Below are 27,776 nucleotides of genomic sequence, written 5' to 3' on the forward strand. Positions count from 1 at the left end.
CCACATTTAAAAAACATCCTGGTCTGACATGACACAATGTGTGGACGAAAGCACAGTATGAAGAAAAAAAATATTATAACCCAACCCAAATAAAAAAAAATGATTATAAGATAAAACTTTTTACATTTGATAATATCGTCTGCCTCTTTTCTGTTCAGACTTATGTGTGTGCTCTATATTAGGGTTTGACACGTGTGTTGCAGTTCTCGTAGCTCAGCTTCACTCTCATCTTTCATTAAGTTTGCCCTCTTGCTATACCGGGTTCAATGGCAGAATATCAAGGAAATCATACCCCAACAGAGAGTACTTCTTTAACCACAAACGATTCCCCAGGAAGAGCTCAAAACCATGCGGACCGGAGCATGCAGAACAGGTGTCCAGATGACATCCATGATACAAACATGATGGAAGTGCCCAAAGAGCTCAGAAAACCCCGCAGTAACCGTCCAAAATCTAAAGACCACAAACGACTGAACACTAACAAACTAGTCTTACAATACATTGTCCCGTGCTTGAACTCGTACGGTTTGTGTATCGTGGATAATTTTCTTGGAGACAAAATTGGAGAGCGCGTGCTTCAGGAGGTGAGACATATCCATCAGAGTGGGAACATGCAAGATGGACAGGTAGTGAGCCAGAAACTGGGGAAAAGCAAAGCTATTCGAGGGGATAAGATTGCATGGGTCGATGGATCGGAAAGCTGCTGTCAAAACATCGGCTATCTGTTGACCAGAATGGACAAACTCATCACCTGCGCGGACGGCAAACTGGAGAAATACCAAATTAGAGGACGACACAAGGTACGAGTTGCTTGAAAATAAAAAGGAAAGTGTGCTCCCAATGTAGTATTGCCTAGATGCCTACATGCTTAACTCCACAACGACGGAAATGAATACTGCCTATACATGCTGTTTTGCAATGTAAACTTGATTACAAATTATGGGGAAAGTTTATTCTTTCCATTTTTCGTGGAAGATTTTTTTAAAAAGGTTTTATTGGTTAAGATATAAGTATTCCTATGAAAATTTGATTGCGGAGAAATGGCGTTTTCATGCACTTCTTGAAAAAAAGAGATTCATGGTGAGATTTGTGCGCATGATTGGATGAACGTGTACATGCGGCTGGTCGCCCCCTCAATGGCGGTCGGGCATGCCCATTAACAAAACCCATGTTAATTTGTTACGCTGCATGATTTGACGCACTCTAACCACACGGTAACTGAAATAAATTCATTATTAACATCAAAGATGCAGCATATGTGCATCCTTTTACATCAGACCTTCATCACGTTTAACTTTTTTGTATGTAACGCATGCACAAGATTTATCAAATGAATGTTCTCATAAGATGAATACGTTTACTGGCATTTTTTTGCTCGGCAATATGGGCTTTACAGTGAATCAGGACAGTTTGGTTAAACTCGTAGAAAAAGATCAAACGGGTAGAATGGCACGTAGCACTTGTGTGGAAGTGTCTAAAATGGGCGGGTCTACGCGCCTAGACTTTGTATTTAATTGGTCACGTACTATGTTTAAGACCGTAATCTTTTTTAACATTTTTTTTTCAGTTTAGTCCTAATGCCTAATCGATTATTGTGTGTTTTATAAAGACGAGTCTAAACAATTATCTTACTATCGATTCAATATATATTCAGATGTCACAGTATCGTTCAGATGTAAATTATTGGCCAGGCGGCTGCTGAGGGAGCACGTACGCAGCATTGTCACGTGGTACATGTTTCTTTCCTCAGCGAAGGCCGGGATGGACCAATCACAGCCGTTTGTGGTTTCACACATTTACTTTCGTAATAATTTTGCAGAGGCTGCAAATGTAATGTAAATGTAGTTGTAGAGAATTACAGACCGTCAGATATAAATTCTTGGAAAATTAGTAAATGCATATATCAATGAATACAGACGAACGTCCTAAAATTTGAACGCGTTACAGAGATCTATTTGAGCCACCGTGCGCCCCCTATCGGAAATAAAATTTTGTCTCATAGGAAACGTGTATTTTCTAACGGCATTTGGCGTCCAATGGTTGAAAAGAGAACGGGAGTGAATGGGGATTTTCATGTGAAAGAAAGAATCCGCCCACTGGAGCGCAACACACACATTCTGCACGTTCCACATGCGCTTCAGATGCGCGGAGCTCCGCACATGGATCAGCGCGCAGAGCTCTTATAACACATCCCAGAGTCCCACCAGAAGCCGATGTCCAGTGCATGCTACTCAATAGACGAGCTTGTGCCTTTAGAAATCATTTTGATTCAAAACTTATCCATTGATTTGAATGCACCACGCGCAAGACAAAATGCCATTTCGTCAGCATGCTGTGGACAGTCAGTTGGAGAAACTTGCTTTGGAGCAGGTGGTGCCTGCTTTGCTGGACAGAGGCTTCTTTTACGTGGACCATTTTTTGGGGGACATCGCGGGACAAACGGTATTGGGTCAGGTCAAGCGCATGCATGACTGTGGGCTCCTCGATGACGGACAGCTTGCGGGTCGAAGAAATGGAGTTTGCAGGAGGAACATCAGAGGAGATAAAATAACGTGGGTTAACGGGAACGAGAGGGGCTCCGAGGCTGTAAATTTCTTATTGACCCTCATTGATAAGTTGATATCTTCATGCGACGGTCTACTGGGGAAAAGTATTTGTGCTAGATCAAAGGTGAGCAACAATATAGCCTACTTTAAAGAGTTTCAACACTTCTATTGCGCCTTTTTTACATGTTTATGATTTATTTGACTATCAGTTCAACTTCAAAACAAATTTCCTTGCCAACATTCATTGATGCATTTACATATAAATTGAAATACAGCAGTTAAAATGGCAGTAAAGTTAAATAGGGGAATTATGCGGGGCATGTTGTCACAGGGGAAATAGTCGCAAAAAATATTTAAGCAACTATATAAAGGTTTTGAGTCATATGTCCAATTACTTTAAATAGGCTGTTTATTGGCAGCTTTAAATATGTGTGTGTGTGTGTGGCTATTGGGGCATGTTGTCACAAAAAGTCAGCCTTTTTTAATGAGGTTTATTTAACGAATTAATCTTTTGAACTGTGTGAATCATCATTAAATATGTCTTAACACACCAAAATGTGAATGTCCTTATAGAACCAGTTTACTTTTGTGAACTTTACAAAGTTGAATTAAATATATGCATTATGTTTTTATAAATACTAAATTAATATGCGCATGCAGTATACAAACACATGTTATGTAAACACAAACGTTTATTCTGGATGCGATTATCTCGATTAATCGTTTAACAGCCTTAAATAACTTATTAAATAATAAGTAATTTATTAATAGTTGTCGCATTACATAAAACTACTAAACACATTAAAAGTTTGCATTCACTGTCACATGTGAAGTCAAATCTTTTCATTTAAATTAATGCGAATTAACCACTGATCTGTTCAACATGATATGTTTTCATACAATTACAAAATGTAATTGGTAAATTGATAATATGTATTATATTATCAATACAATAATACAAATATTGCTAAACATTTGAACATATGTTCTTTTAAGTCGACATAATATTTGCATGTTTTTATGGGTGAACTCAGGTTATCACATTAGTTTTTGTCTTTTTGCTTTAAACACTGTTGAGTTTTACCCAGAAGTGTTCTTTGTTTATGTTACGGTTGTCGTAATTCGCACTGGACAAACGTGTCAAAAATAAATAATGTAAATGCATTAAGAAATGAATATCCTTGGAACTTCAAAAACACGCCAGAAAAGATCAAACTCTCTCTGCTTAAGCTGCTACCACCCAAAAACAAATTCTCAATAATAAAACCTTAATAATAACAAGTTTAGCGTAATAAAATAATCAAAACATTTTTGCATATAAGTACAAACTATTTGTTGTTGTGCAACTGGGGAGAAAGTATTCCTTAATGTATTTCATGTATGTATTTCTTATTTTATATTGACCACAAAAACACATGGGCGTAACTTGTTGATAGTGTTGAATCACAGCTGTGGACTGTTGGTTTAAGGCTTTGGTCATGTGTGGTACAGTAGACTCACGCTCAACACGTAGCAAGGTCATTAAACCTCTTACAGCGCTGGCTGCTGGCCAAGCCCACTCATGCACGCACGCACGCACGCACGCACACACTTCCTCCTGCTGGCTACGTGTTTACACCGCGCTGTGACGCAAGCTTGCGTGTGCGCTCTTATTGTGGGAACATGATTATGATAAAGACATGTCTGCAGAAATGTAAACATTGGCACCGGTGACTTAGACCCCCATTGTGTGTTTGTATATGTGGGGGTTGGGAGGGGGGGGTTACGTGGCTCTTGAGCTCAGGATATTTGTTTTGAAAGTTAAATTAGTATAGTGTGTGCACTAAATATCATTAAATTATATTGAATGTACGTGTGCTTTTTTATTATTCTTTATTTTACATTTAAATTATTTGAAAATAAAAAAGAATACTGTACCAAAGTACCAACCCCCCCCAAAAAAGTTTTTTAGGTAGAGAAAAAAATATTTTCACACAGATCCATGGTAATAGTTTAATTTGGTATGATTTTGTAGTTTAAACATTTTTATAAGATCAATCCTAAATCGGATTCTTGTTTTTTTTATTTACAAGATGGAAAACAAAGTAAGACCCCTTTTATGAGATTTTTCATTTTGGCACTTAAACTGTGTATCGGAGACCCCTCTGTGCAACCCCCCGGGATACTGAATAGATATAGCAGGCAAATATTAAAATGTGAGTCGACTGGTTTTTCCGTCATTTAAAGCACCACATAAGCAGAGGTTGTTAGTGGTTAAAACCTACTCTAGTTGGAGCCGATAGCCTCGTGGGCAGTGCTCCGACATGTTGCGCATCCTGGGTTCGCTTCCTGTACCGTCTCTCACAAATACAGCAAAAATACATCTTAAAAAAAAAAAACTATAAAGTTTTGTAAGAGCACTTCTTTTGTAACTTAACAGAAACATTTTACAATCTCTTTTCTGGTTATTTTTGAGAAATGTCTTTAGAAGTCACATCTGACATTGTTTAACATTACTTTCAAGGATTTGTAGAAAGGCTGGGTTACAGTTTAGACTCAATATGATCCTATTAAATAAAATAACAAACAGGTCATTAATCACTCGCCTGTTTTGCCGGATATAAGCTTGTCTGAGTGTTTCATAAGTTATAATGAAATCGATCTATCAAGCTGAGGTTACCGTGCTTCTGTTTCAGGCGATGGTGGCTTGTTATCCAGGAAACGGAGCAGGATATGTGAAACATGTAGATAATCCGAACGCAGACGGTCGCTGTGTTACCTGTATTTACTATCTGAACAAAAACTGGAACGCCAAGGTAGACTCGTTAGTTTATGGTTTGATTCACAAAATATTTGTTAACTTGCATGACATCAATTAATCAAATGTGATTGTGTTTTTGTAGGAGCACGGGGGAATATTAAGGATATTTCCTGAAGGGAAGCCTTACGTGGCTGACGTTGAACCTTTGTTTGATCGACTTCTGCTTTTCTGGTCAGATCGAAGGAACCCTCATGAGGTTCAGCCATCATATGCTACAAGGTGAGTCGCATGTATTAGCTTTCGTGTTCAAGAACTGAGCGTTGAGGTGATTGCAACATCAGGCTAAAAAGTTTGTTTCGTGTAACAGGTATGCGATCACCGTGTGGTACTTTGATTCAGAGGAAAGAGCCGAAGCTAGAAGGAAATTCAGAGACCTGACAGGTTGGTTCGGTTAAAATGTTTTAAATGCACGTCCGTGATTTTAATCTAATTCACATGATCTAATGTTTACTTTTAATATTTCAGCCTCCACACAGGAAAGATCATCATCTTAACATAGAGACACACTGGTCTGTTTCCTCCAAGAGGATTTGTTTGTTTTCTTGTATTCTTTTGCTTATTTTTGTAATGGTTTTTGCACTAAAGTTACTCCTCTCCTGTGATTTACTTGGGTTTGAATACAGTCCTTAAAATCAGAGAAGAGTCCTTTTAGTAACACGCTGCTAATGTAAATATAATTTTGTGAACAATGTTAAATTGTAATACATATAGTAAATCAACTATTAGATGTTTATTGTGAAGTTGTTCTTAAAAAAAAAACAGAGATATATATGGCAAAGATACATTTTAAAAATAAAAACGAATATATTACCGCTTTTAAAAAATATATTCTAGTTATTGTTTGTTAGAAATATGTATCGACAAGCATTATACATATTTAAATTTCTTTGATCGTCCATTTTGTTGTTGTTTTTATATTTTTGTGTTTTTGCATTGTGGTCACTGAAAATTGTTGTTATTCTTTACACAGTGAAGTTTAACTGCTTCAGAAAGGCAACATGAGTATTTATAATTACTTTATGTGCATTATTGTTTGATGTGTTTGATGTAGCGTGCAACACCTTTATGGAAGTCAGAATCTGTAATGTTAAAAAATGGAGTGTTGGTAAAGCTTTACAAGATATACAGTTATATTCCCTAAAGCACTTGAAATGAAATGGCTTAACTTTTTCAGTCCTAGTGTGGGTTTGAGAATTTGATCAGCTTGCATGCAGGTCAGCAATGCTGAGCAAACACGCACTTGAATGAATGTTGTTGAGAAATGTTATTTGCTTCATGTAACTTACAGTGGTAATGTAACGCAAGTCGTTTTGGAAAATCTCAGTTCATGTACTGTACCCCAGTGACGACGTTCTACAATTCTACAGATGGCCAAATTTAACATGGAAAGTCCTGAATTGTTCATACTGTATTGTTTCAGTAATAAAGTATTTCCTTTGGTCAAATCGTACCGCCAGGTGTCACTGTTTTATTGTTTTGCTCGAGTTCAGTTTCATGGACGGGGCTTGAAGCTAATTTGAAGAAAAGTGCTGCTGAGGTTGTCGAAGCCCTCTCAAAATATTTAATATTTCTCACGTTATAAATGTACATGTATCCATTCTACGCGAGGATTTATACAACAAGTACATTTAACGTTACACATCCGAGCATTAACGTTACGCTTAATAAATCTCATTCAAAATCACGTGACTGCGCCCATTTTCATAATTTTTCACAAAAATGCCAGAGATTTGTAAAAGATTTAGTTATCCTCCATTACTCACAATTTAGGTGAAACTTGTGGAAACCTCTTGTCATCAATCGCAGGTCGTTGAAAGCGCAGCTCGTCTGCTCTTGGTGGTATTACGGTAAATACAGTGATAAACGTAGCACACTCTTTCATTGAAATGATACTACCGTGATATTAGTTATAAACGCGCACTAGATTTGATCGATACAGAGATCACTGCTGTTTCAAACTTACACAGCCAAGGAGTGAAGCTTAATTAGAACAATGTAGCCCAGAAAGACAATCATATAAGTTGCTATGCTGTATTTAATTTTCGTTGGCGTTGACATTTGCCGTGACATTTATTTGGTCAGAGTGAGAGCTTGAGACGGTAGCGTGTATTACGCCAAATGCGTGTATTACGCCAAATACGTGAGGGTTGACAACACTGCGTAAGATCTATAAACGTATCAATACATAGTTGGAAAACACTGAGGCTAGTTTTGGAAAGTCAAAACTAATTTTGACATTTTTAAAACATATGGCACACAATTAAAGGTGTGGGTTTGTAAGAAGCTGCTTCTATTTCCAACGTTTCATTCTCTTGTCTGCGTTAAGTAACGTTATACTTTAACGAACGTTTGACTCAATGGGGCATGTTGTCACAATGGGAAAGTTATAGTCTTCATGACAGCGTCCCGTATGAAAACTAGGACCATTCGCCACAATATATTTATTGCACACACAAGTGAAGATGATGTGTTATTGTGATTATTATGAGTTGTGGTCTTCATAGACTTACAAGAGCTCCTGCTATTCACAATAGGGAGGTATTGTCACAAGTCGACGTTACATCCCTGTTGAAATGAAGGTGAAAAGGACAACACTGTATGGGAAATGTGCGCAAGAAAAGCAGAAACCGTACACACAGCGTGTGCTTGCTAGCTGTAGTTTATAAACTAACCACTAGATGTCACTCTTGCCACACTGCAGATTTCCTGTGGTGATGCGCCACAATATATATCCTCATAAAAATAAAAATCCTCATAAAGTACATAAATATGATGAATACATAATCCCATAACATAATGCAAAAATACTATAAATACGAGGGAAATTATTGTTACTTTGTATGTTTAAAAAAAATCTATAAACCTGATAGGTACTGTATATATTGTATAACTCTAATCTTTCTGTCGAGCCCCCCTATCTCATATCACTGTCATATATTAAAAAACATGCTTGCCTCTGATGAAAAAGAACTGTTTTTCAAAGGGTTTTGTAGATGAGAGACAGTTATTTCATTTTCCCATAGGCACTATAGCTCTATACACCTGTAGCCACTCTAATGAGAGTCTCTTTGCTATATAAACACACTCTTGATTTCCAATAAGGACTGTATAGAGGAGATGGACAGCTCCTAATCATTAGGGAGGATTCAGGTTTGGGCTTTTTCAGCACCACCTCCTCTCTTTCTCTCTCGCCTGTGATCTATCATTCATGGGCTTCATTGAAAATTGCGTAAAATATTTAAAGTTGGTTGGATTTCTTCAGTGGGCTTCAGCGATGACCTCCCCCTCAATGCCTGAAGTCAGAGGAGAAGGATGAACAAGAGAAAAACAGGACAGAGAGAAAAAGGTGAAAGGGGGAAGGAACGGCGTTACTGAGCAATGAACAAAAAAGCATGTGTTCACTTTTAAGCAAGTGAGCAAAACAGTGTTGTGTTGACATACTGTCTTTGTCTGCATGCTGAAATGCTTTTATACATAACCCATACGTAGATTATAGTTCACTAATATCTCAAATGATTTCCCTGAATTACATCAATGAGACTGAAATGGAGAACAAATGAGATTTTTGTCTAACCCTCAAAAACCAGTTGTAAAACAATTATAGTGCTTTAACGCAATTAAATAATCTGTAAATTTATAAATATGGGTGTGGCAGGAACATACGAGTCCTCTGTGAGTTTCATATTGCAAATAGCCTAAGTCACATAACATGGTCACATAACACTATTGCTCACTGATCTGAATTTTGCCTTGCATATTAGATTTTTTATTTTATTGTCTACTAAATGTAAAAAATAGGAAATGTAACCACAAAGCCTATTCAGGTACGTCTGAGGATCGTCTCTTCATCTGAGTTCAATTTTGATTCTTTAATGAGTCATAATTGAGAGCTCCATTAAAGGGGTCATATGGCGTGAACACGTGTTTTTCTGTGTCTTTGGTGTGTTATAAGTTGCCCATGCATGTATTAGACACGTAAAACTGCGAAAATGAAAGTGTGGGAACAAAAGATGCATTCTATCTAAAAGGGAATGCTCACCCAGACCTGCCTGAAACGCCTCGTGTAACCACACCCCCACAAATCTGCGTCAGTTCATGGTATGATTTGATGAAGACCACCCACATGTATACGCAAGAAAGGTGGGCGTGATGTTCCAAATATGGTCACACGCTTGCAGTATTCGACCAAACACTACGCACTGGTTTCAGAGAGGCGGGGCAAAGAGGAGATACAAACATGCACGGTGTGTGGAAAATACAGCGTTTTTAACCTTAAATCGTGTATACGCATTGCATTACATCAAAAACCATCGATAATATTAGTTTTAGCAGCTATGACCCATTTAAGTCTCAAGTCTTATAGGAGCAACATCTGAGCTATAGATTTCCCTTTAGAAGACCTAATATATATATATATATAATATAATAATATGATTGAAAAACATACTGAAGTAAAACACTATTAAAAGGAAGCAGTTTCCCTTTTTATTTAGCTTTGCTGTAGGAAGTTACAGTGAGATCAATATCATAGAAGACACAGAATAAAATTGTCCCGCTAATTGAAAACCTGGTAAAGATATCGTGAGGTGGAAATAACATATCAGAAATACCCGTGAGAATCTGTCCAACAAAAAGGAGATTCACTCAGCCACTGCTAAAAAACGCCAATGCCCTGGTATGTGGGCACTATACTGTAAATGCACTGGATTGCCATTCATGTGGAAGCAAAAGACAGCTGGGCTACGTGGGAATATCTCGATACTCCCTTACCTGAAACCTGAAAAGTATTCAACACATTGACCAAAATCAAGAACCGGGGGGAAGAAACATAGGAGAGAAAAGAACGAACGTAAAGAAGCAGTAAAGCAAAGAATAATCACTGATGCTCGCCATTCAGTTACAGTATGATGAACAGAACGTGAAAGAAATGATGCCAGCTAGTAACAAATCCAAGAAAAGTTTATTATGAATATGGCACCTGTAAGATGGTAAAAAAACTGTGTTACAGAAAGACAACCATGTATGACATGTCGCTTTAACTGATGAAAACCTACAAAAGTATAAAATAACCCTGTTGTAAAATGAAGTATGTACATTGTTTTGAATTGCAGCATTATTCATGGTAAATGAACGAACAAAACGTGTTTTCAAAACAATAAGCCAGGCACTCAAAGTTAGCTTCAGTTAGTTATGTTTTTTTGTCTTTTTCTGAAAAAGAAATCAAGGAAACCAAATCCCAAATAAAAATGTACCATAGTTTTCTCTTTTTAATATTTTAATTTGTTTTTCGTACTTAGAATTTATAACACTGTTAACACTGATACTAAGAGAATCCCATTCTCCCATATTCTTCTACTTGGCACCAAGTTCCTCATAAAAGAATCTGTATAATTGTACAAGAAATAGTTAAAAACACAGACACAGAGTCTTCACAGGTAATGAAGTGATTTCTCATATTGTAATTTTAAACACTATTTATCTGACAGCAGCTGAGATTAGTTTAAGATTAAATCACCAGCAATCATTTTGACACAACACAGATACATTGAGACAGCTCGCCCGGCTGTTCTGTTAGTAACATATGGGTGTATTTCCTGGTCCACTGTGTCTGTTTTCGAGCTGCCCCCAAACCCCGTCCCCAACGTCGTTTCTCATCTACGTACAAAATGCTAAAATCTAAGATCCCGCAGCAGCGACGCAAGCTCTCTCCTGCAACCGAGCAACCGTTTTTAAAAACATATGAAGATATCATGACCTGGGTTTTGAGTAACAACATTATCTTCACAGAAACCACAGACACAAGTTTCCTGATGTTGGGAGGGGGGGGGGGGGGCTTTGAGAGCCTGATTCAGGTAAAAAGACGAAGGCTTCCTCTTCCCTTTGCTGGACAGACTAAAAAACACTGAACATCGACAAAGCCGCTGGACCCAACGAAATCAAGTAAACCAAACGATCAACTTAGTAAACATGCATTTCCAAAACACCTATAAAAATAGATTTTATAGTGCGAAATATTTTTTCATCTCTTTAGAAATCTTTAAAATTGTTTATTGTCCTGAAATACTACCAACAACGTTTTTTTTTGTGTCTCTGTGTGTGTGTGTGAGTTGCAGGGTCCTTGAAGTCAACAGGTTTGGTGGAAACCAATGAAATACACCCAATGCACAAGAGAAGCACAAGGGACTCTGGGAATGTTTCACATCTGAGGCGTTTAAGGTTCCAGTCTAGTAAAATGCTACTTCGGCTTTTCATTCCTCATCGTTTTGGAGCTGGAAACTGCAATCCCAGAATTCCTCAGTGGCAAAAAAATGGCTCCTTAAACCTTTGAGCTAGTTTAGAGTCTTTTATCTCTGAGAAAAGAGAGAGAGGCCCGCAGACTACACGACAGCAAAGCAATAGCAGAAACAGAAAAAAGGAATACATACAAAAAGTAAGCAGCAAAAAAGGTGACACTACATCGGAAGGCCACCACACAAAATCCACTAACCTCCACTGGTTCACTAAGACTGCAGGGGCACTAGAGGGAGAACACGTTTCCCCGTCCGAGCCCGGACTAGCACAGAGAGGACAAAGGACAAAACAGCTACATTAGCTCAGTATATACTGCATATAGTAACACACACTTAAGTTGCTATGGAGACTGACAGCCAATGACACTTACACATTGTACAAGTTTACAGTTATCACGCTGCGTAATAGATGACTCGATGGGCGGCTGCCAAAGGATGAGGCGACAGTTTTCGTCCGTTTTATTACTTTTTTACACATCAAATCACAGTGTTTTAACACCAAAACTGTGAGAGTAACATTTTTTGGCAACAGTGGGTAAAAACTAGGAATGTGGTTTTTTTTGATTGAGAATGCACGTCCTCATTACAATCTCTGTTTGATATGTGATTTTCAGAGAGAGTTAAGGGGTAAGGGATGGGGAGGTCGATTTCGGTAAAGACACCAGGCTTTTAAGCTAAAGAGGGAGTGTAAACATTCAACGGAAATCGAAAAGCGAAACGATGAAGAACAGCTCTGACCGAAGCCTGTTGGAGTTTAACATTCATCTCGAAGTCTGTGATGTAAAATTGGCCTCAGTTGCACTGAGAGACAATTCAGTTGAACGAAAATATAACAATCACCCTTTTCCGTTTCTCGACTCAATCACATTGAGTCAAAATACCCTCCCCGTGTGTGTGAACATAATTTAAAAACACAACGATCGAACGTAACGCGTCGGTTAGAGGTTTGACATGCTCTGAGGCCGCTGTTCGTCTGAACAGGACCTGCATCAGCCAGCTGAGTGAGCGTAACTCAATGATAGCACCATGGATCCGCAAACAGAAGATGGAACTGGAAAAATCTCACGCCGACCTGTTCCATGTCCTGGGATTTTGGAGTAACATTCTATTCACAGGTCAATACCCGGCTAAAATTGCTTTTTTAAAATGCATGATTTGCAGCTATAAAAAACCAAGAGAAAAACATTTCTTCTAAAATACCGTTCCCCATTTAAAACCCCTTGAACTATATCAAACAGGGTCACATCCTTTTGTCAGCATCGTTCTTCATCACTGTCGGAAACATGAAGGGTTTCTTTTCCTGTCAGTCTTCTTCTTCTTTTCTTTACGCTATGCTACAGTGCTATGAACTCCCTGCGGCTCGGAAGGAACTCTTTACAATAGTCTGTGTTGAGAAACTGTCATCGAGGAGAAAGAAGAAAGAAGAACTAGAGGAGATAGAAAGATAGAAAGACACACGAAGAGAAACCATTCATTTCGGTTAGACAAGCTCAATTGCTCAAAATTCAAAGTGCTAGAACATCTCACTTCCCCAAACTTTAATACACAGTCTTTGCCTCACAAGAGTCACAGTTGAACACAGTAATATGGTCTCGATGTTTTGCTTCAATCCTCCTTGCGCTCCAGAGTATGTGTGTTGTGGATGCCGTTGGTGTAGACTGGGAATGGAAGCGTGGAGAAGAGTCCTTCTGCCGTGGTGAAGACGTTAGCAGCGGGCATCTGCGTCAGCCCTGCTCCGCCGACCGCTCCGCCAAAGGGCGTGGACATGTTGAGCCGGTGCACGTGGTGGTACAGCATCTCCATGGGTGTCTTGGGGTCTATGCCGAAACCGGGCCCATCCACAAAGTTCACAGCAGCATGGGCGTTAGGCAAGAGGTTGCCCTGCATGGCCAGGCTGACGTCTGCCGGGGCGTATCGAATGGTTCCAGTGGTGTAGACTCGTGGGGAGGCCGTGCTGGTGGCGAGTGTGCCAGTGACTCTGTGCACCAACGGGAGCACCACGTTACCCGCTTGTAACCTCTGCAGGGCTTCAAGGTCACTGGTGTAGAGCAGGGAGCCGGAAGAGGTGGGCGTGCCCTGCAGCTTGTCCCGCGGCGAGGCCGACAGAGGTGGGGAGAGGGGGTCAGCCGTGGAGGAACTGGAAGGAAGAGCCAGGCTGCCCGGGGTTGCGCTGGCCACAGCGGTGGGGGCGTTGTTGGCGCTGCTACCATTGCCGTTGAAGTTGGGCTTTCTGCTGCCTCCTCCGCTCTCGGCACCAGGTGGAGTGAGGACAGACTCGGGAATGGACACCTGCGGACCGGCAGGCTGGGGGGAAGGGAAGGTGTCGTGGGGTTTCGTCATGCTGTAGGGGGATTCGTTGCGGGAGATCTCTCGGTTGGGCGGGTAGTTCCAGATGCTGCTGTCGTTGTCGAAGTTTATCGGCTCTGACATCTCGGTCTTGATCTTGAGCACGGAGGCACTGGTCGGGGAGGGCGGGAGCAAAAGGGGAGGCTGGTCTCCGAGGGTGGGGTCCATGCCGCCGGGGCTGTGAGTGGCGGTGGGCGACAGACGCAGCCGCTGCCGACTTCCGTCCCATCTCTGCTTTTTCCTTCTCTTCTTTCTCTTTTGGTGTCTGCTCATTGCCGGTCCGCTTAGCTCTCCTGCGCTGTTGCATTCCTTCACGATCTCGTCCTCATCGTCCTCTTCTTCCTCCGAAGAGGAAGAGGAGGGCGAGTCCCGCAGTTCTTCTACGTCGCCGTAGCGCTCTACCTTTATGTGTAAGCCGCCCAGTCGACCCAAGTGTCCTTCCTTGTGGTCGGTTTCACAGTCGGATGGTTCCAGGCTGTCTTCGCTGTCTTGACTTTCTGGATTGCTGGAACTGTCTCCTTCCTCCTGTCGTCTCATCTCCTGCTCTGGCGGCTCGCCCGTCTGTTTCTTACTGTCCGACTCGGGGTCCTCGCTGTTCTCGGAAGACGGGTTTCCTTTCCCACCTGACTTGGAGTTGTCGTTGTCTTCTGGGAGAGAAAGAAAAGTTTAGAGGACATGTCTCCAGATGCATTTGTATAGCAGAGTTCAATTTGCACAAAAACTGTAGTTCATTTAAGAGTTCGCTTGAGGTATTCTTTTAATGTTTAGACACTTACTCCAGTTGGATTACGGTTTACCGAGTCTATTACGCTTCTAGAGCAACTGCTCTTTGAAGTTTTGCATTAGCCCATGGTGACTTATATTTGGTTCCTTATAGTTAGTCATTTCTTTAGTCATGAACAGCATAGATTCCGTTCAGAACATGTGACTACAAATGCTGTGTTTTTACTCTTAATAATGAACATCAAAATGAAATTAAAAAGGATTTGGTGATTCCAGCCTTAGGAAGAACATGCCAGCAATGGACGAGTAAGAGAAACAGATAAAGGCGGGGGAGAAGATGCTATGGGAAGAGCTAGCGAAGAGGGCATGGTTTGGTCCAGCTGCAGCTGGCACAGTCTGTAACCTCTGTGATGAAAGCTGGCAAAAGGCTCAGCGTGCAGAGATGCCCAGGGGCCAATATGTTGGCACAATCCCCAGTCTGTCACCCAGCCTTGTTCACTTCACAGCCACCACCATCTCTGGAATCTCACTTCATCTCCTTTTGGAATGTATAATTAATATCTCCAACTGGCTGCCGAGTCTTAATTGACTATTTACACCAGTTTTGGGGACATATCGAAAGCACCACATTTCCTTGTCCTACATAATTTCTGGTAATTATCAGAATGAAGATATTTTGCACAGTAAGAGCCCGAAGGTGACACGTGCGCGTTTGGATAATAGAAAACTTTGTAGCGTGTAACTTTCCATAATATCATGGCTGAGTCTCAAACACTAAATCATCACACTGTAAAATCTTAAACAAAAACTTAAAGGGACAGTTCACCCAACAATAAAATAATAAAATCCGTCATCATTTACTCACCCTCAAATTGTTGTTCCAAATCTGTATAGATTTTAGAATAAAATATTTGGAAGAATGCTTGTAACCAAACAGTTCTTGGTCACCATTGACTTCCATGACAATGGTAGTCAAGTGTCCCAGAACTGTTTGCTTTCCTACATTCTTTAAAATATCTTCTTTTGTGTTCAACAGGACAAAGACAATATTATAAAGCAAATGTTCCTATACTACAGAGTATTCCGTGGTAACCAAGAGCTGTTTGGTTACAAGCATTCTTCCAAATATCTTTCTCTGTGTTCATCAGAACAAAGACATTTATACAGATTCGGAACAACTTGAGCGTGAGTAAATGAAGACAGAATGTTCAAATTTAGGTGAACTGTTCCTTTAACAATGTAACACTGGTTTGTGGCAAATTGTAACACATCGGCACAAACGAAGAGCATTGGTACTCTACCTGAGTTCTCCTTGGACTCTGATTCTGAATCCGATGTTTCCGAAGACTCCGATGTTTTCTCCGGCAGGCTGGGCAACTGTGCGATATCTATGGGTATGTCTTTGTACTCCAGATTACTGCGCATTCAAAAGAAAACACGAAGTTAGAAGTCATTCACTTTGCCAGTGTAAAACATCCTGCGCACTTCTCCAGACGTCATGATTGATCCGCTGTGGCCCAAATCACAGAGCTTCTCTAATGATCTCTGAGCCCACCCAAAGAAGGCCAGAAATCACACACGCAGTTTGAGACGATCGTTCTGTTTGGCCTTCTACATCTTACACAAGAACAGACTATAATACTCATCTTCATCTTTTGACAGCGTAACACTTTTGGTAACACTTTACTTAAAGCATATATGCATTGTGCATTATTAAAGTAGTTTTAATGTATTAATTATGTAATGCACCTTATAATGCCTCATGAATAATTGTAACTACAGTTTATGCATTACAACTCTTATCAATTCATTGTTACACTTCGCATTTTTATTTTGGTTATAACTTTTTACAACAATATTTAATGCATTACAACACACGTTATGAACAATTATAAAGCATCATACCATTTAATAACTCTTAATAATGCATTATACCTAAAAGGCTTTAAGTTAAGTCTTAACGAAATTTTCTTTAAATAAAAGGAGTTATACCTAAGTACATAGTTGACCCAGATTACGTTTTTCTCGTTGCCGTTCTTGGCATTGATTGCAATAGTGGCGCTGGACTGGATCCAGATATAACCTCCGCTCTTTTGAATCCAGCGATAGTACTTTGTCACACACTGTCCTTTATTCATTACTGTGGAAAGAAGGCAGAAAAAGGAAATAAACATGAATAATGCCACCTTCATATATAATAAACTAGTATGTTTTTTAATACTCCAAAGACCTGCTGGCAATATTACATACGATCAGATCAAATAACAGCAATTCAACAGCAGCAGTGATAACAATAATTTGCTTTGTCTGAAACCTATTCATTATTTTCCTTGTCAGAAATCCTGTTCAGAAATCCCAGCAGAGGGCGCTGTGACTGTTTGCCAACATCTCTGCCACTGCGTCCTTGACTGAGGCTACCTGTGTGAAGACACTGTGGCAGTCGCCATCATTTTGGCTAAATTAAGCGCTAAATGGCCATCTGAAATAATCTGAATTTGCATTAATCATCGTTCCACAAAACAGAAACAGTCGGAATCCAAGCAAGGCAGTAAATTCAAATCTGCGGGTTTAATTACAGCTACAAATAGCCATTTCCAAAAGAAAAGAGTCCATTGAGAAGAATGATTTATATAAGAATAAGTCTAGTAATTAAAATCATTACAGACTAATAGCATTGTTTGAGAAACCCTCCCAACGGCGCTGATAATTGCCTTGAGTTCACTGCGCGCTTTCTGTACCAATAAATGTAAAACGAACCCGTAACTTGAAAACGGAGAGTGGTTTATCGCACCCTTGCTCTCACCTTCCAACTCCAGAAAGTTGCGCTACTGAACCTACGGTGGAGTTTTGTTTACACTATATAATATATATATAATATTTCATCAGAAACGACAAACCTGGCTGATGATAAAAGATCAACTCATATGATAAATAATCACCAAACAACTTTGATCATTTAAATGAGGTACAAAGAGATGAATGTGTTTAATCACTTTTTTCTTTGAAACAGTCCGAAACTCTTACTTCAATACAGAGATAAAGAGAGGACCGACAGAAAGATGCTAAACAAGACACAGAGAGGAAGCCAGACATACAATAGATTCAAACTCAATCTTAAAAAAGTCTCTTTAGCAAAGCGATCTTGTGACTGGTGTTGTCGCATGAATTTTCACCTCTTGTTATGAACGCAGCGGTCCGGGCGTCCACTTTAAGCCCTCATTACTCTCTACAAATTCCAGGACGTATCTTCCCCTGCTTTCAAACCTGATCTCATCTGCATTGCATTTGATGTGATGGCCCCGTTGGCTCCGCCCGGCACCGCGTCCGTACAGGTAAGGCTTACTTTTTAACCCCCTTTCAGTTACACTGCCATTAAATCAATCAGGGCCTGCTTGAGTTATTGATTTAGTGGTAATGAAGCCAGCCCCCTTCTCCCCTCCTCTCTCTCTCTCTCTCTCTCTCTCTCTCTCTTTATTTTCGGCGCAGGAGTCGTTGGCTGCTTTTGGAGGCTTTAAAAGGAATACGGCCTCTTTAATCTCTCTGCCTTCTCCTGGAGCCTCGGGCAAGCCTGCAGGACGGTATCTCTCTCTCTCTCTCTCTCTACTTCCGTCCTCCCATTCGATCTCTCTCTCTCTCTCTCTCTCTCTGTCCTTCAGTTCTGTTAAATCACTTGGATCCCTTCCATAATAGCAGCTACCTTTCAGATACCCTTTACCCAGCGTGGCCTCACTTCTAGCAGGAGGGGTAGAGAGTGTCACTGTCATATAAAAGTAAGTAATTTACACCCGTGAAATTGCTTTATGGAAAAGTCCTTGCAGTCCACTGGGGTATTATTGTAAAGACAAGCCTTTTATGAATGAGAGAGCAGACATGCAGATCTGCGGCAACCGGGCAAGGTCTGGCAGGGGAAGTGAATGGGAGGCATTTATGTTGTGTTATTCGGATTTAAATGTGACACATCACCAGCAGGGAAAGTAAATGCATTGGCCATTTAAAGAAACGGTATGAAGTGCAATTAGCGGTAAGTACTGTAGAGAGATGCATGGTTTCTTCAGCTACAATATCAAAAAACAATGTATGATCTGGTTGGGGGTTCCCATCCGTCCAGAAGCACTTCCTGTTTCCGTCAAACATGTCAAACAAATACAACCAATAAAAGATTTTGAACGGAATCAAATGACTACGTATAGATGGGAAATTAAAAACGAAACCGATAAATAAGTAATAAACGAAACAGGAAGAGCTTCTGGACCAGAAACTGTTTGGAGACCACTTCGGATGATGTAAACAAGGCTGGTTTAAGGCTGGTCCAGACGAACATCCCGTTTCACTACACAAACGATTTAAGAAGTTAAACAAATATCTTTAAAGTTTAATTATATATGTGTTGATTTATTAAATAAAATAATAGACTTCATAAATAAAAAATAAAACAGGAAGTGCTGAAATGTCAATAGATGGTTTCATCGGACACACACGCTAGCCTGAAGTTAACTTGTGGTCCGTGCTTGGATATAATATAACAATTTATTTTATATTAATTTACATTAATATTTTATTGTATATTCATTTGATTCAATTCAATTAAAACTTCTCAACAGTTATAGATTCTTTAAGGAGGTTTACCGGAAGTTACGTTTGGGCCACATAACGTTTGTTTACGTTGTTGCCGCTGAAACCGTCTCTACTGTCCTGTCACATTAAAAACATAAAAAACAACAACAAATCCAAATAAATCACTGCTGACGTAAATACAGCGTATCCATGGAAACTGCCTAAAAGAAACATCCACTTCGTATTTGCTCTGAACGCGTTCTGGAAGAGGCATTGTCGACGGAACACGACGCGACGGGTGTAGAGCAGGTGTATTTTTCTGCAGCTGTGGAGTCTATCTTCAAGCCCAGTAAAGAGTGAAGGGAGTTTTTCATTAAAGTCAGTTTGAACTAGTCTTCAGAGACCGGCTCTTGTACTCTGCCTTCAGGCACAGAGCTTCATTCTCCTGGGGTTTCAGCACACTTCTGTGAGCCATCGTTTTCCACCTCGCGCCGCTCTCTCTCTCTCACTCTCAGCTCGTAAAAACACACACACACACACACACATACCCGCAGAGCATTTATGCAGTGAGTATTATACTCAGTCCTGCCTTTTATTAATTTAAGCGTGTCGGTCCTGTTCTGTAGCTGACACAGGTGAGGTCAGACCTGTCAAGATGTATTTCTGCTTGTATAAAGCACCTGCTCTCGGATCTATCTATCTATCTATCTATCTATCTATCTATCTATCTATCTATCTATCTATCTATCTATCTATCTATCTATCTATCTATCTATCTATCTATCTATCTATCTATCTATCTATCTATCTATCTATCTATCTATCTATCTATCTATCTATCTATCTGGTTTCTCTCTCCACGGCATTAATCCACATCGTCCGCTCTTCTCTCCTCTGCCTCCGCTGGGTTTCAAATCAAGGTCTAATGGACCCAATCTGGTGGCTTTTTAAGGCACAGGGACAGTGCAATACAGTGGTAATTGCGCTCTAATTCAGTTGAACTCCCAATATCTAATCAGACAGCTCCAAATTCCCTCGCCAGTCCCAAGGACACCCGCCCTCCTCGGCAAACACATAATAAAACGCCGGATTTATCCCCTGCCTCTTCTTCTTGCGCCTCGACCCTCGCTACTTAAATAATGCCAACCTGCCTGCCGCAGAGCCGCGCACATATTTACTGTATAAAACGCTACGCCGCTCTCAATAACGCTTTGAATTTCTGCCACCATGGCAGAGGGATGGGGGGGGGGCGTGAGGTGGGCTGCCAAAACACACTTAACAGATGATTTAGGATATTCAAAAAGCTTGAAAGCTCCTCCAGACGGTCAGCGGCCCTCCTGCCGAGCGGGATGAAAGCGGAGCGCACGAAAGGTTGAGGAACCTTCAAAGAGCTCTCCAGCGGATCGGCCTGGATGAATACTACATGACATAAAAACGCCCTCGAAATGTAGCGCCTGCACATCGAGAGGAGCGATTTAAAGGAGCGATTCATAATTCATCCAAAAATGACAATTTTGTGGATATTTACCCACAAATATGTTTCAAAACGGCGCTTGACTTTCGATTATCTGTGGAAAACAAAAGTGGATTTTTAAAGATAACGCAGCTAAAATGAAAATGAATAAAGACCGGGGCTGTCTGGCTCTTAAAAGCACCATAGATGTGTCACGAAAGCGGTCAACACGATACGCGCAAATAATTTCCCTCTCCGCCGAGATCTCAACCACTCCATCCAGATCATTTATAGTTAGAGAGCTGATGTCATTTAATTGATCTGACAGAATCGTGAAAGAATTATTGGAAAGACTGATGTATTTACAAATAAAAAATAGTAAAATAAAGTGTAGGGATGTAACGCTTCACCGTGAGCCGGTTGAAAATCGATTATAATATGTGACGATACAAGTCGGTTGAGATGTAAAATTAATCGCAATACATGTTTTGAACAGCAGGAGCTGTTCAAAACTGAAGTCTTAGTTTGTTTATATTAAAGAGACTTGTATTATTCAGTTTTTATTTGATTTGGAATTTGTTTTTAAATTGCAGTTTAGTTTTATTATTTGACATGAAAGATATTTTTATCTTTACAAAGAAATGTGCAGCATTTGCGAAATAATGAAAGGGCAGTTGTTCATTTCTAATTTGTCTCAACTCGTTTTGTAAAAATAAACCATGAATGAATCGTATAGTGAGATCAGTATCGTGAATCGCATCGTATAGCGAGCTGAGTGAACCGTTACAAAATAAAAAAAGGATTTGGACATCACCACTTTTCTGAGAAACTTTCCCATGAACAATGACTTATATTTTAGCCCGCCAAATTTGTCATATCATCGCTGTCCTTCCCAAACATTGTATGTCCAAATTCGCTGTTTTTCAGTAAATGGAAAAACGCTGTACTTTTTGAAAGATTAAACACTGTGTTGTCGAAGTTGACAAGCACTTTGTAAATACTTTTTATTGGTTAGATGTTTGCAAAACCCAGTGACAAACATAAAGGGTAACTAATAATAATGATTTATGGAGAAATTAAATGTGGTGATACAAGGTTTCAGAAGGAAAGCAGCCATGTGACGGAAAATAAAAAGTCATATATGCCAATTTTAATGAAACAGCCCCAGTCTTCATTTACAGCACTTTCATTAAATAGAAGAGTTGTCAGAATATTGTGTAAAAATCTACTTTTTGTGTTCCTCAGAAAGCTTATTCAAGGTTTCAGTTCAATTTTTCAAACGTGAGGGTGAATAAACGACAGCCTTCTCATATCTGACTAAAAAGCAAAATGTGTTTCTCCGTCAAACAGAGATCTTCCGTCGTGTTCTGTTCCTTGTGAGAGATTCAGGGTTTGTTTTGAATACCGTCTGGCAGAGGGAAGCGTTCTTCGTCATGGCCAGTTATGAGACGAAGCGCTAGCATGGATAATCTCGCCTGTCACACCGCTGTCCCATTACACCGAAGGGCTGCTGGGAACATATTACACTAGCTTTGGCACGTAACGCACTGCGCTCTTACGGTGTCATTGACCGGTGATCAATGAGTCTTACAAAAGCATGTAAGGACACTGAATCTTGCTCTTTAACAACCGTCCTGTAGTTTTTGGCACTGCTGGGTGGCTGCACAGATTGATTGGATAGATTCGGGAGCAGATGTACTCACGGTCTAAATGGCTTTGCCGAATGCCTTCCACGTCCTCTGCGTGAATGAAGTGATAACATCTCTTCCCGACGATGTCGACAGGTGTCAGGTCCATGTAGTCGCTGATTCTGGAAAGGATTCGGTTAATGTGAAATCAGAATTGGCCATGTTTGCTTTCTTAATGTTCAATCTAGTTGTTTCCAAATCCATTTCAAATCACTTCTTTTTCAGATGACATCATCAAGCCCCCTTTTATTTTCAACCTCTCTCCTCCAGTCACCTGACAAATACAGACCCCATTTTTTACCCTCCAATCAATTCCCATAAAAAAATGTAAATCTTCCTTTGCATGTTTATCCTCCCGTATACGTTTCGCATGGAAATCACAACAAGCCAATCGGGTCTGTGTACTAGTCTGATCCAATGAAACCAGCGTCTACATGCCAGCTAACAGGGAACGTTCTCAGGTTTAAAATGTCATTCGAAACGTTCAAGCAGAAACGTTAAAAGAACATTTTATGAACATTATGTAGCATTGCTAAACGTTACTGGTATATAAACATTATTCTTGTATTGTTAGTGGAACGTTTAAATCATTCAGAAATAACGTTTTCATAACGTATTGGGAACACATTTTTGTTTGTGCATTTGTGTCACATTCTACAAATGGGTTGACATCTCCAGCCAATCACAGTGTGAGATAAAACAGGGCAAAGACCTGACCGGTTTCTTTCAGCTAATCTTGCTGATACAAACGCTCTGGTTTCTTAGCGAAATGCATTCTGTAAGCTAACCGCAACAGATTTTATTCATTAAAAACGTTTCCATCTGCCATGGCAAGATGTCAGCCAGCATTCATCATAGATGTAATATTTACTGACCTACTGCAGCTTTACCAACTGCTTGTTGAATCCAAAAAGCAATTATCGCAGAATTATTGAACGTTTGATAAAAACAGGTGGTTCGAACCATACGAAATGCCATTCAACCGGGTAAATACTATTAAGGGTGTATTTTGAGACAATTTTTGACTCCAGCCTCCGTTAAGTCCTTCTCTACACGGATCAGAGAACAGAAGCTATAAGAAAATGCCCAACCGATCTCTATCCACCTCCATTTAAAAGCAGGCTTTGGCTGCGATGATAACTCCACTATAGACTTGGCTCCATTCCATTCTCTCATAAATATGTTAAGTGCACCCGAGTGCTAAAAATTTGAGCAGACGTTGGGATGACTTCAATCCCGGAGATATAAATAAAACTAATAAAACTAATATGATATTTCCTTTCAGGCCCGGCCAAATTAAGATGTTCTCATTTTATGGGGCACCGGCGGATCCGCAGATGTTTTGTAGGTACAAAAGTGCCTTTTTTCTTGGGCGGCTTTTCAAACGAGCGATAGATGTTAAAAAAAGGTCATTTGAGGGATCGTGATTGAGGCGAGCTCATCGCTAACAGTTTCATAATGAACTCCACGCAAACATAACTGAAGTGATGTTTCTCACCTACAGATGCTTCTAAAATAATGCAAATGCAGTTTCAAATACAAAATTGACTGATTTGTTTAGATTAATTTCCAATACTTCACTTTTTACTTGGGGCAGATCTGCAAATATATCAACTATAAACAATAACGTTGACTTAAAATAAGTGCAAACATCAAGTAAAGGGTAAATTACCTGTTTTCACAGAAGATGATATTGAGATCCATGTTGACCCGTGTAACAAACATCTGACAGTCGATCCGAACCTCGTTGATGGTGGGCGGAGGGAGCGCGTGTGCGACCACAACCATGCCCATGATCTGATTGGGTACCGAACGACTGTGCGTTAATGCCATTCTTATCCTCAAGCTGCCCGTAATGTGAATCACCTTGAAAAGAGAAATAGAATCGATTCAAACTCTATTTTACCTATATCTAAGAAAATAAAAGTGATAGAAAAACAATACATTGTTAACAGCAAAAACAGCAGACAAGAAAAAAAAAGATGTCAACAGTAAAACTTTATACTTGAAAGAACATAAAACGATATAAAATCTATTATGTACTTGTGTATACACCCAGAACAACAGATCGATATCCAAACCAAGACTCTTTGGTTTTCTACTAGTTGAATATGTTTATAAAAATATTAAGAAACACAAAAAGAACTGTGGCGGCGCCACTAATTACTTTTTTCCGGCTTTAAAGTTCGTCATGCTCTAAAGTCTTTGTAGCCCATTGTGCCCAGAGGATGCATTGACTAGCAACCATGTTCTTTTTCGGAGCCATCCATTTTAATCACCCAGGGAAACCTGGAGGGGATTGTTTTTGTAGTGTTTTAAACTTCTGACACGATCCTTTCATTGGTTCACCTCAGAGATTGGCGAGATGCTATTAGCATCATTCATATAGACAGTCTCGGCCCCTGAAGTCACAGAGTGCCCGCCGGGGGTCTTTGATGCTTTGTGCGCTTCCACTGAGGGACAAGCAACCCCAAACGCAGGGACTAACCGACTGCCTCAATCACTAAACACAGCGACTCTGAGCTGCAGGTCTGGAGTTGAGAGAGTTTGTTTTCACTTTCACACATTTCAAAGGATATCTCAAATCAGGGCGCAGTTATAGATTACGCTAAACTTCAATGACGTCTGTCACATCCGATAGCAGCTGGAAATCCCTGTTTGCCATGCACATTTTTACTTTGGTGGAAAAGTATACTTTGTCAAATGAAATATAGATCTCGTCGGAAGCCGAGTGTGCTGCCCACACACTCTAAATACTATGATACGACGATACCAATACTTTTATTTCAAACCATTGCTTTCACTTGAAATAAAAATGGATTATAAGGGCGCTACCTAAAAAGTCAGCAGACTAAGTAGGTTGAGGACAGCAAGCGTCTCCGGCTTATGAAACAGAGCTCATGTATTTAAACGGATTTACATTTTTATTAAATCATCTTTTAAGCATGAACAGTAAAGTTCTTAAATTGTAAATTCTTGGAACTCCAGAAAAATCGAGACGTCTATCAGAACGAGAACTGGCCAAAGCAGTGAGCTTCTGGTGTTAGAAGAGAGCGTTATCTCAGCATCAGACAACAGAACCGGCAGTCACAAAGACGCCTGGTGCAGCTGTTCCCACGTTTCAACGAGACATCACAGCGCGCCGCGATCAGAAGGTGATGTCCAATTACGACCCGATATCAAACCCGCCCACCTAATCCCAGCAAAAGCGTGCCACGCCAGGTAAAACACGCATGCCACCTCCACGATCCACACTCCCAGCTTTCCCATTCAATAAATAAACAGTGAGCTGTATTAAAAACACACCAAATGGAAATGATCCTTTCGTAAGCCCAAAGCGAGGGGCATCAAAAAGTTCGTCTGAAAATACAACTTTTGAAGTAATTGCCACAAAGAGAGACTCGCCGGTGAATAGCTGCAGGAACGCTCTTGGCAAGAACATCATACGCAGTGGCAAAACATTAAATATGCTCAGGCTTCTAAATGCAAGCTGACATGGCGAGGGTTCACGGCGGCCGCGGCGAGAGCCAGCCGCATAGCGTATCTCAATTTAATACGGGCCAACATAACAAAAGGATCAATTTTTATAATTCATGGTTCAGCACACAATGCATCCCCACCCTCCCGCCCGTCACCGCGTCGGTGAATATAGAATAGGTATACATAAGAAATAAGATTCATCTGTTTCTAGGGATTCTCTGGAGTGCTTTTGAAATGCGATACGGCACGAGTAATGATAGAGTGCTTTTACATGAGTGCTTTAACTGAGCCGAGACGCTCGGGCGAAAAAAAAGAAAAGGCGGGTCTAAGCTGGAGAAGAATTCACTTTGATTTGACCTCCAAAGTGAAGAGGAGATATAAACAGCCATGATGCGTGGCGCGCTTCGTTTCTCGCACCTGATGCCGCATGCAAAATTCATACTTGTGTATTATGTAACAACACAAATATTGACTAAATTTGGAGTAAATGCAATAAGAAGTGTCCTTGTCTGGCCGGTAATGTATGCGAATGTGCATGTGTGAATATTTATGCTATGGGTTAGTGTGCTCCCCGACTTCACGCTTATTTGCATCAAATCTACGTCCAGATGGATACCAAAAGAGGAGGGGGGGTTTGGATATCAGTCTCTTGCTCAAAGACAAAACCACAACAAATGATCTACTTTCCTATAAACAATATGATTGATAATAGATGTCAAAATGGATAGTTTAGTTTGCGGCGAGACATCAGTGGCATTCTCCATGTTTACTAAATGAAGGTGAATCTCAATGCTGTCTTGGTTCTTTAAGAAGATTTTTTTCACATGTGTAAGAGTACGCATTTGTAAGACTACAATAACATAAGCAGACTAAATGAATCTTTAATATGCATGTTGGTTAACTTAAAGTGATAGTTCAGCCAAAAATGAAAATTCTCTCATCATTTACTCACCCGCTTGTCATTTCAAACCTTTATGACTTTCTTTCTTCCGTAGAACACCAAAGAAGATATTTTGAAGAAAGCTGGTAACCGAACGGCACTGGACCTCATTCACTTCTATTGTATGGACACAAAACCAACGCAAGTAAATGGGGTCCAGTTGCCAACATTTTTCAAAATATCTTCTTTTGTGTTCTGCGGCAGAAAGAAAGTCAAGTTCGAAATGACAAAAGGGGGAGTAAAGGATGACAGAATTTTTATTTATTATATCACTTTAATAAAACATACAGGTACATCAAAAATAACTATGAACATTAAATCCATTACATACAATGCAAAGCTATAGACATATGGGTAACACTTTATTTTACGGTGCCCTTGTTACGCATGTTACATGTATTTACTATAGTATTTACTATAAATTATGCATAATTACATGTAACTAACCCTGACCCAAACCCTAATCCTAACCCTATAGTAAGTACATGTAGTTGCTTTTTATTACTCAGTACTTAAATGTATAATTACACTGTAACACGGGCACTGTAAAATAAAGTGTAACCGACATATGTATAGATAATTTTGTCTAATGCAATATGAATTTTCACAATATTCAGCTAAATTAACTAAAAACAAAGTGCTCAGTTATCACAGAAAACATGTATGTATTGTCGCTTTACGTAAAAACTGCCAAATGTATAAAACTATTCATGCAGTTATCAATGGGTCTCACCTTGTATCCAGAAGACTTAATATGGATGCCTCTCTTGGTTAGCGTGGACTTCATTCGGATGAAGAAGGAACGTTCCAGAGTGTTATCTGGAGACAGAAGACTGGGACTGCTGGACTCCACTGCAGGAACAAACACACAAACAACATTTTTATCAGTCTACATCACCAAACCAATACACACCCACAGAAAGACCCCGAAGAGGAGAAGATAACAAACTGCCTTA

At 40.0% G+C, this 27,776-nt stretch overlaps 2 protein-coding genes across 9 annotated transcripts in view; one reads left to right on the forward strand and one right to left on the reverse strand.

The window, feature by feature from the left end:
* Window positions 1–273: 273 nt before the first annotated feature.
* egln3 (egl-9 family hypoxia-inducible factor 3) lies at window positions 274–6,796 on the forward strand. 2 transcript variants are annotated; one of them, XM_057344632.1, is made up of 5 exons: window positions 274–800; window positions 5,222–5,341; window positions 5,429–5,565; window positions 5,654–5,727; window positions 5,812–6,796. In XM_057344632.1, the coding sequence occupies exons 1-5, from the start codon at window positions 363–365 to the stop codon at window positions 5,838–5,840; spliced, it is 798 nt and encodes a 265-aa protein (XP_057200615.1). In that variant the 5' UTR covers window positions 274–362; the 3' UTR covers window positions 5,841–6,796. The 2 variants fall into 2 exon arrangements, with proteins under 2 accessions (XP_057200615.1, XP_057200616.1); XM_057344633.1 differs by lacking the exon at window positions 274–800 and adding an exon at window positions 2,104–2,670.
* Window positions 6,797–9,847: 3,051 nt separating this feature from the next.
* The window catches only part of LOC130560294 (neuronal PAS domain-containing protein 3), a 235,165-nt gene continuing 217,236 nt past the window's right edge, over window positions 9,848–27,776 (reverse strand). For 5 of the 7 annotated variants that reach the window (XM_057343994.1, XM_057343996.1, XM_057343992.1 and 2 more), the window contains 6 exons: window positions 27,554–27,672; window positions 24,073–24,266; window positions 22,416–22,522; window positions 16,698–16,845; window positions 16,007–16,122; window positions 9,848–14,629 (listed from right to left, as the gene is read on the reverse strand). In XM_057343994.1, coding sequence (XP_057199977.1) covers window positions 13,242–14,629; window positions 16,007–16,122; window positions 16,698–16,845; window positions 22,416–22,522; window positions 24,073–24,266; window positions 27,554–27,672 — 2,072 coding nt within the window. In that variant the 3' untranslated portion in view covers window positions 9,848–13,241. The remainder of the gene's footprint in view (window positions 14,630–16,006; window positions 16,123–16,697; window positions 16,846–22,415; window positions 22,523–24,072; window positions 24,267–27,553; window positions 27,673–27,776) is intronic. The other 2 variants (XM_057343995.1, XM_057343993.1) reach the window with 1 other exon arrangement.

Source organism: Triplophysa rosa, linkage group LG10, assembly GCF_024868665.1.
Source record: "Triplophysa rosa linkage group LG10, Trosa_1v2, whole genome shotgun sequence".
Lineage (NCBI taxonomy): Eukaryota > Metazoa > Chordata > Actinopteri > Cypriniformes > Nemacheilidae > Triplophysa > Triplophysa rosa.

Coding starts and splice junctions, on each gene's coding strand:
- egln3 (XM_057344632.1), top strand. CDS start 363: ATGCAGAACAGGTGTCCAGATGACATCCATGATACAAACATGATGGAA. Junction 5,566..5,653: donor CAGCCATCATATGCTACAAG/GTGAGTCGCATG, acceptor TTCGTGTAACAG/GTATGCGATCACCGTGTGGT. Junction 5,728..5,811: donor GAAATTCAGAGACCTGACAG/GTTGGTTCGGTT, acceptor TTAATATTTCAG/CCTCCACACAGGAAAGATCA.